Below are 9803 nucleotides of genomic sequence, written 5' to 3'. Positions count from 1 at the left end.
CTTCCTGCCATCATGGACATTTACACTACTCGCTTCATCCGCAAAGGAAACAGCATTATGAAGGATCCCACGCACCCCTCATACAAACTCTTCTCCCTCCTGCCTTCTGGGAAAAGGCTCCAAAGCATTCGGGCTCTCATGACCAGACTATGTAACAGTTTCTTCCCCCAAGCTATCAGACTCCTCAATACCCGAAGCCCGGACTGACACCTTGCCCTATTATCCTGTTTATTATTTATTGTAATGCCGGTACTGTTTTTGTGCACTTTATGCAGTCCAGTGTAGGTCTGTAGTCTAGTGTAGCTTTCTCTGTGTTTTTTTTAATTATTATGTAGTTCAGTCTAGTTTTTGTACTGTGTCATGTAACACTATGGTCCTGAAAAACATTGTCTCATTTTTACTATGCACTGTACCAGCAGTTATGGTCGAAATGACAATAAAAGTTGACTTGACTTGACTTGAAGAAGACGAATTTCAGGGTTGTGTATGGTGATACATATGCATATATACTTTGATAATGAATTTACTGCAGACTTTGATAATAAACACAGAGTTAACTTCCCAGAGTAACATTCCCATCTGGGATAAGAAAAGACAACACAAGGGAGACCATGAATTGGACAGAAGCCAATTTAAATATTAGCGCACAGCTCGCCTAACAGCTCCAGTCTGTGTGCTCCATAAAACCTAATAAATCTCCCACAGAGGCTAAATGGCAGTCACAGTATCCAACCTCCTCTCTGTCTCTCTCTTTCTCTCTATTTCTCTTTCTTTGTCTCTCTGTCTGTGTCTCTTTCTGCCTAAGAAGAAGATGTTGACCTGTCTCAGTAACTATTGTCCAGTAGCACTTACATCTACAGTGAAGAGCTTTGGGAGGTTGGTGATGAAAAACATGAACTCCTGCCCGAGAAGAGACTTGGATCTGCTCCATTTCATTGGTTCTTCACTTAACCCTTAAACGTCTGGACAGCAAAGATGCATATATCAGGATGCTCTTTGCTGACTACAGCTTGGCATTCAAAGCCAAGATCCCTCTGAACTACTCAATAAACTTCAAGTCCTTGTCCTCAATGCCTCCTTGTGCAACTGGATCCTCAATTTCTTCACCAGCAGATGCCAGTCGGTTCAGATTGGCAACACCATCTCCTCCACAATCTCCATAGCACAGGTACACCACAAGGCTGTGTGCTTAACCCCTGCTCTACTGGCTTTACACCTGTGACTGTGTGGCTAAGCATAGCTCCAGTGCCGTATTTGAGTTTGCAGATGACACCACCGTTGTTGGCTGAACCAAAGATGGTGATGAAGAAAGGAGGGAGATTGGAAACCTGGCTGAGTGGTACCACAAGGATCAGAATGCAGAGGGTCTGCAACTTTCAATCCCTCGCTGTTACTGTTTCAGAGAATCTATCCTGGGTCAAGCATATGTGCTTTTACGAAGAAAGCACGACAGCTGCCCTACTTCCTTAGAATTTTGCAAAGATTTGACATGACATCTTAAACTTTGACAAACTTCTGTAATGTGTGGTGGAGAGTTTATCGACTGGTTGCATCACAGCCTGGTATGGAAACATCAATGCCTTGTACAAAAAAATCCTACGAAAAGTAGTGGATGCAGCCCAGTCCATTATGGGTAAAGCCCTCCCAGCCATTGAGCACCTCTACACAGAGGACGATACATGATCCACATCCTTCCACTGCCTGTTAAACAAGTCTGTTGTAGGTGTGGGAGGGATGGACAGAGCGAGCTTGATCTCCCTGAGGTGTGAGGATAGGTGTAAATTTAGAGGGAAGAGCCTGAGGGAGGATAGGTGGAAAGGATGATTGGCAGACGGGGAGGGAATGGGAAGGGTCAGCTTAGGGTGAAGTAGAGGGTAATATGACCACTGAGATTCACCTATCAGCTAGCGTCAATTTGATGGCCAAGTAGCCTCCTCCATGTTTAGGGAACATGGGCATAGCTGTTCTTGCTAGACTGAGTGCTTGAGTATTTTGTGCTGGTCTGGGTTCACTTTAGTATCTTGCCAGACGCTTGAACTGAAATTGCTTTATTATTGTTACATTTACTGTTCTTCTCCGGGAGGACAACAGCCTTGTCTTGGTTTGGAGGCTTGCGTGCCTCAGTGAGTTGTGCTGGCTGGAATCAGGGCTTTATGCTTTGGCTCTTGCTAGGGTGAGTCATGTCAAACAGGTCAAAGGGTAGAGTGTTCCACTGGTCCTCTGGACTTGGGGATTCAGCTCAGGGCTCACAACACTGACTGATCAAACAAAGCTGTTACAGAAACAGTAATAAGGAATCCTTCTACATTTGAGTGGCCAAAGACAAGCAAAGATGGAGGACGTTCATTGCTGCCCTAAACGCCATCAGGCATAATGGACTAATTTACTGTTCCGGCTTCTAGAGGCGCAGTTCACTTTGAATGAACATAACTTCATATACGTAAGATTTTTAAAAATCATTTCTTGCAGGTTAGTTTTGCTTTGAGGTGAAGCACACAGTGGAAAGACACACATCTCCATCTACCCTTTATCTGCCCTTGAAACAGCAAAATCTTGTCACAAGTAAGAACCCTGAAGAAAGGTTTCATTAAAAACCCTGCAGAAAGCCCAGAAAAAGTTCAAACTAAATTTATTATCGCAGTAAATATATGTCACCATATTCAACCCTGAGATTCTTTGTTTTGGTGGGCATTCCCAGTAAGTACAAGAAACACAATAGAATTAATGAAAGACCACACCCAACATGTTGGACAAACAACCAATATGCATAAAAAAACAAACTGCAAATACAAAAAAGAGAAAATAATAATTATTATAATAAATAAGCAACAAATACGGAGAACATGAGATGAAGGGTCCTTGAAAGTGAGTCCATTTCAGTGGGAACAGGTCAGCTTCTGTCTTGGTGATTTTGAGAAGTTGTTAACTCGCTGCATAGCTGTGTACACATGCACTGAGAGGGCAGTGATGAACCAAGACACAGCGAAACGCTTGTCTTGCATACCTTTCGTAAAGACCAGTGCATGGAGGTAGAACAAGTTTAAACAACAGAATACAGAATGAAGTGTTACAGTTACAGAGATTTTTCTTCTCCAAAAATACTTTATTCAGGAATATTACAAAGTAAAGTTATTTACATAGAAAAAAACATTCATTAAATCTGAGTCCTTATACAATAAATAAAGTTATTTACAATAAATTATGTGTTGGCTCTCTGTTCCTATTCAAATTAAAGATGTTTACAATAAACCATTCATTGACTCTCAAACTTTAGGCAAGGATTAAAGACTTATTTACAATAAAATAAAAATTATGAAGTCCAGTCAGCCAATAAAAAGCAAGAGGATAGTGAGGGATAAAATTGGTCCCTTAGAGAATCAGGGTGGTCAGCTATGTGTGGAGCCGAGGGAGATGGGAGAGATTTTGAACGATTTCTTCTCTTCGGTATTCACTAAGGAGAAGGATATTGAATGGTGTAAGGTGTGGGAAACAAGTAAGGAAGTTATGGAACCTATGACAAATAAAGAGGTGGAAGTACTGGCGCTTTTAAGAAATTTAAAAGTGGATAAATCTCCGGGTCCTGACAGGATATTCCCCAGGACCTTGAGGGAAGTTTGTGTAGAGATAGCAGGAGCTCTGACGGAGATCTTTCAGATGTCATTAGAAACGGGGATTGTGCTGGAGGATGGGCGTATTGCTCATGTGGTTCCATTGTTTAAAAAGGGTTCTAGAAGTAAGCCTGGCAATTATAGACCTGTCAGTTTGACATCAGTGGTGGGTAAATTAATGGAAAGTATTCTTAGAGATAGTATTTATAATTATCTGGATAGACAGGATCTGATTAGGAGTAGCCAGCATGGATTTGTGCGTGGAAGGTCATGTTTGACAAACCTTATTGAATTTTTTGAAGTAGTTACGAGGAATGTTGACGAGGGTAAGGCAGTGGATGTAGTCTATATGGACTTCAGCAAGGCCTTTGACAAAGTTCCACATGGAAGGTTAGTTAAGAAGGTTCAGTCGTTAGGTATTAATGCTGGAGTAATAAAATGGATTCAACAGTGGCTAGATGGGAGATGCCAGAGAGTAGTGGTGGATAATTGTTTATCGGGATGGAGGCCAGTGACTAGCGGGGTGCCTCAGGGATCTGTTTTGGGCCCAATGTTGTTTGTAATATACATAAATGATCTGGATGATGGGGTGGTAAATGGGATTAGTAAGTATGCTGATGATACTAAGGTAGGAGGTGTTGTGGATAATGAGGTGGGGTTTCAAAGCTTGCAGGGAGATTTATGCTGGTTAGAAGAATGGGCTGAACATTGGCAGATGGAGTTTAATGCTGAGAAGTGTGAGGTTCTACATTTTGGCAGGAAAAATCCAAATAGAACATACAGGGTAAATGGTAGGGCATTGAGGAATGCAGTGGAACAGAGAGATCTAGGAATAACAGTGCATAGTTCCCTGAAGGTGGAGTCTCATGTAGATAGGGTGGTGAAGAAGGCTTTTGGAACGCTGGCCTTTATAAATCAGAGCATTGAGTACAGAAGTTGGGATGTAATGTTAAAATTGTACAAGGCATTGGTAAGGCCAAATTTGGAATATTGTGTACAGTTCTGGTCACCGAATTATAGGAAAGATATCAATAAATTAGAGAGAGTGCAGAGACGATTTACTAGGATGTTACCTGGGTTTCAGCACTTAAGTTACAGAGAAAAGTTGAACAAGTTAGGTCTCTATTCATTGGAGTGTAGAAGGTTGAGGGGGGATTTGATCAAGGTATTTAAAATGTTGAGAGGGATAGATAGAGTTGACGTGAACAGGCTGTTTCCATTGAGAGTAGGGGAGATTCAAACGAGAGGACATGATTTGAGAGTTAGGGGGCAAAAGTTTAAGGGAAACACGAGGGGGTATTTCTTTACTCAGAGAGTGATAGCTGTGTGGAATGAGCTTCCTGTAGAAGTAGTAGAGGCCAGTTCAGTTGTGTCATTTAAGGTAAAATTGGATAGGTATATGGACAGGAAAGGAGTGGAGGGTTATGGGCTGAGTGCGGATAGGTGGGACTAGGTGAGATTAAGAGTTCAGCACGGACTAGGAGGGCCGGAATGGCCTGTTTCCGGGCTGTGATTGTTATTTGGTTATATAATATGCAAGATCATAATAAAATAAATTGTGAGGCCGAGTCGTATTAGGTGACCAATCAATAGATAAGATGTACTCTTGACATCACAATCTACCTCATTATGATCTTGCACCTTTTTGTGAAAGAACTTTGAATTAACTTCACAGCTCCGTGACCAGAGCATGCGTGGGAGGAGCCGGAACGGATGACGTTATCGCGCCGCCGACGCACCAGCTCCATCCCCACCCAGGCTGGCGACGTCATTGACGTCGAGGCGGCAGGTGGGGTGACGCTCTGGAAAGATGGCGACTCTGCTGCAGCTGGAGCGGGTGGTTTACCTGGTGAATGGGGAGAAGAAGCTGCGGCTACCGCTTTCACAACTTTACTTCTGCCGCTATTGCCATGAACTGCGCTCGCTGGAATGCGTCTCCCACGAGGTGGGTTCTTTCAAGGGGAAAGCCAGAAAACTGCTTGTCAGAGGGGGACGGGGACGGAGACCCGCCCAGGAGCGGCGGCCCGGTTTTGCTGCGCGCTTGCTGATTGGTTGCTGGCGCTGCCACTCAAACGGAGGAACCAATGGGAATGCAGCGCCGCCTGGCAGCCGGCTCTCGCCGGGCTAAGGGGCTGCGGCCTGTGCAGGCAAGAGGCGGGTGGGAGTATCGCTTTACCCCCCACACCCTCTCCTTCCCTTCTGGCTCATGGACGTCTCTTACCTCACCCTCCCCTCGGCCGGGATGTCGTCTCACACCTCCCCCCACCCTTCCCGGCCCCGGAATGTCTCCCCTCCCCGGCCCCCGAATGAATCCCCACCCCACCCCTCCTCGGCCCCGGTAGGTCTCCCCACCCCACCCGACCCCCGAATGAATCCCCACCCCAAGTTGGATCTCAGTCTAGTATGGGAGTGTTCGACCATCCGACCAGAAGTCCCTCCAAAGGACTGTGAGAACAGCCGAGAGGATCAAAGCTGTCTCCCTAACATCCACCGAGGATATTTATCAGCTTCCTTAATATTTTTAAGGATCCTACTCATCCATCCAGCACCCTCTTCGACTTTCCACCATCAGATAGGAGACTACACTACATAAAACCAAGAACGATTAGAATGAGAAACAGTTTTTTCACCCATTTCATTAGGCTTCTGATCTCCTGGTTGCATCATATTCAAAGCGTCACTGGCTAATTTGTACCTTACAATATTTAATGTCAATGCGGGATTCATCTGTAGATTTTATCCTTACCTTCTTAAGGTATTGTGTGTCATGTGTATTACTGTTATATACCGTTATATACACGTGTATAGTTGAGTGCTAGTAAACTTGACAATAAAGACATTTGACAGACAGGAAAGGTTCGAGCTTTGTGGATCAAATGCAGGCAAATAGAACTAACTTAGATGATCATTTTTGTTAGAAAGGTGAATTGGGCTGAAGAGTTTTTTTTTCTGTGCTGTGTGACTTAGAACATAGACCAGTACGGCTCAGGAACAGGCCCTTCGGCACACAATAGTGTGCTGAACCAATTAAATTAATAATCAAATGGCCAACTCAACTAATCTCTTCTGCCTACACAATGTCCATATCCCTCCATTTTTCCTCACAGTCATGTGCCTATCTAAATGCCTTTTAAAAGTTCCTGATGTATCTCCTCTACCACCACCTCGGGCAACACGTTCCAGGCACTCACCACTCTGGTGTTTAAAAAAAAAACTTGCCCCTCATATCTCCTTTGAAGTTACTCCCCTCTCACATTAATTCACGCCATCTGGTGTTAGACATTTCAACCCTGGGAAAAAGATATTATATCTTTTATATCTCTATTATATCTCTGCCTCTCATAATCTTACAATCATCTATCAGATCTCCCCTCAGCCTCCACCACTCCAGAGAAAACAATCACGTTTGTCCCAACTTCTTGTTACAGCATGTGCCCTCTAGTTCAGGTGGCATCCTGGTAAACCTATTCTGCACCCTCGACGTCCTTCCTATAATGGGGCAACCAGATTTAATGACTGTTTACCACCACAAACTTACACCCAAAGACCAGATGCCCCTGTTTCAGCTTGGCAGACAGATGCAGAGGTATTTTCACTAGTATCTCTAATGGGGGGGGGGGGGGGGGGGGAGATTGATGTCCTATCCTGATGAAGGGTCTCAGCCCAGAACGTCACCTATCCATTTCCATCCATAACTGCTAGTCTGATCTGCTGAGTTTCTCCAGCTTTTTGTATGTGTTGAGGGGATAGAATTTCAAGGTAAAAGGACAATTAAAATGTAGAAACTTCTCCTGGTGGAGATTGGTGAATCTTGAACTCTGTTCCACAGGGAGGGGCAGCAATTGGATAATTGCTCTAGTATTTTGGCCCACGATCAATGTCCGTAGTGGTCTGGACATTCTCCCTGTGACCTTGTGGATTTCCTCCGGGTTCTCTGGTTTCCTCCCACATTCCAGACATATGAGTTAGGGTTATTGAGCTATCAGCATGCCAGCACAATCCTTGATGATTTTGAAGTTCAAAGTAAATTTATTATCAGAGGACATATCCTAGAGAGGCACCCCATTGGTCTAGGTCGACCATCTGTCTATGTGATACGCAAGCTGGGGCAGCACGAATGGAGAGCAAGCTGCTGCCCGTGCAGCAGGCTACCCCGTCCATGCATCTGAGGAATCCAAAGGAATGGCAGAAACCAATACAGTTTGGCACCAGTGGCATCGCAGGAGTTGCCATTCAGTGTTGAGTGCTCACTGAGGTCGTTAACCTCCGCTTCAGTCTAAGGTACCCACCTACTTCAAGAAGGCTGACTTGTAACAGTACCTAAGAAGAATGTGGTAACGTGCTTCAATGACTGTAGTCCAGTAGCACTTGCAACCACAGTGATCAAGTGTTTTAAGAGTCTGGTAATGAAATCCATCAACTCCTGCCTGAGAAGAGAATTGGACCCACTCCAGTCTGTCCATCTCACTCTCTGTTGGAACATCTGGACTGCAAAGATGCATATAACAGATTGCTCTTTATTGATGTCGACTACAATTCAGCATTCAATACCATCATTCCCTCAAAACTAATCAATGAGCCTCAAGACCTTGCTCCTATATAGATTTCATCACTTGCAGACCCCAGCTGGTTCGGATTGGTAACAACATTTCCTCCACTATCGTTGGCTGAATTAAAGGCGGTGACAAATCAGTATATAGGAGGGAGATTGAAAATCTGGCTGAGTGGTACCACAATAACAACTTCTTTCTCAATGTCGGCAAAACCAAGGATTGTTGACTTCAGGACAAGGAAACCAGAGGTCTTCAACATGAGGAGATCTTCAACAACTTTAAATTCTTTGGTGTTTTTCATTTCAGAGAACCTGTCCTGGGCCCAGCACGTAATTGCAATTACGAAGAAAGCACAGCAGCACCTCTACTTTGAAGTTGCCGAAATTTGGCATGACATCTAAAACTTTTGACAGTTTCTGTAGATGTGTAGTGGAGAGTATATTGACTGGCTGCGTCACAGCTTGGTATGGAAACATCAGTGCCTTTGAATGGACAATGCTACACCCCCACCACTCAGGTCATGCTCTCTTCTTGCTGCTGCCCTCAGGAGCCTCAGGATTCACACCAGCAGATTCAGGAGCATTTACAGTTGCAAATAAAAGCTTGTTTTCTGCACACAAACAATTGTACTACTTCTCGTCGATACTGAGTACACCATTTAATCAATCAGTGTAGGTTCAAGAAAGTATGTGAATCTCTGGGGTAATGCCTTCTACAAAGACTATTTGGAGTTAGGTGTTCCAATCAATGTGATGTGATTGAGGTGTGGGTTTTAGAGGTGCCGTACCCTATGTGGAAAAAAGACACACAAAGTCAGGTTACTGACAGAACCTGCTCTTCTCAAGAAAGATCTGTTCTATGAGCACCATGTCTAGATCAAAACAACTTTTAGAGGACCTTAGCAGAAGAATTGTAAAGATGCATGAAGCTGGAAAAGTCTACAAAAGCATTTCTAAAGACCTGAGTGTTCATCAATCCACAGTAAGAGAAATTGTCTACAAATGGAGGAAATTCAGTACTGTTGCTACTCTCCCTAGGAGTAGGCATCCTGCAAAAATCACACCAAGAGTACAACGTTGAAGGAGGTGAAAAAGGATCCAGGGTAACCTGTGGAAATCGCTAGAACTTGCTAAAGTCTCTGTTCATGTGTCTACAATAAGAAAAACACTGAACAAGAATGGTGTTCATGGAAAGTCACCATGGAGGAAACCACTGCTCTCCAAAAAAACATTGCTGCATGTCTCATAGAAACATAGAAAATAGGTGCAGGAGTAGGCCATTCGGCCCTTCAAGCCTGCACCGCCATTCAGTATGATCATGGCTGATCATCCAACTCAGAACCCTGTACCTGCTTTCTCTCCATACCCCCGATCCCTTTAGCCACAAGGGCCATATCTAACTCTCGTTTGCAAAGGACCACCTGGATGTTCTACAGTGCTTCTGGGACAATGTTCTGTGGACAGGTGAGACTAAAGTTGAACTTTTTGGCAGAAATGTACATTGCTATGTTTGGTGGAAAAAGGGCACTGCACACTAACATCAAAACCTCATCCTAACCGTGAAGCACCGTGGAAGGAGCATCATGGTTTGGGGCTGCTTTGCTGCCTCAGGTCCTGGACAGCTTGCAAACATTGAGGGAACA

General features: G+C 44.1%; 1 protein-coding gene across 2 annotated transcripts in view; it reads left to right on the top strand.

Annotated features, from left to right (window-relative positions):
• Positions 1-5366: 5366 nt before the first annotated feature.
• Positions 5367-9803, top strand: part of dctn4 (dynactin 4) — a 41445-nt gene continuing 37008 nt past the window's right edge. The window contains exon 1 of one of the 2 annotated variants that reach the window (XM_073067106.1): positions 5367-5553. In XM_073067106.1, the coding sequence (XP_072923207.1) occupies positions 5419-5553 (135 nt within the window). In that variant the 5' untranslated portion in view covers positions 5367-5418. The remainder of the gene's footprint in view (positions 5554-9803) is intronic. The other variant, XM_073067107.1, reaches the window with a different exon arrangement.

The sequence above is a fragment of the Hemitrygon akajei genome, chromosome 15 (assembly GCF_048418815.1).
Source record: "Hemitrygon akajei chromosome 15, sHemAka1.3, whole genome shotgun sequence".
NCBI lineage: Eukaryota > Metazoa > Chordata > Chondrichthyes > Myliobatiformes > Dasyatidae > Hemitrygon > Hemitrygon akajei.
The sequence above is the reverse complement of the archived record's forward strand: the minus strand, read 5'-3'. Positions and strand labels throughout refer to the sequence as shown.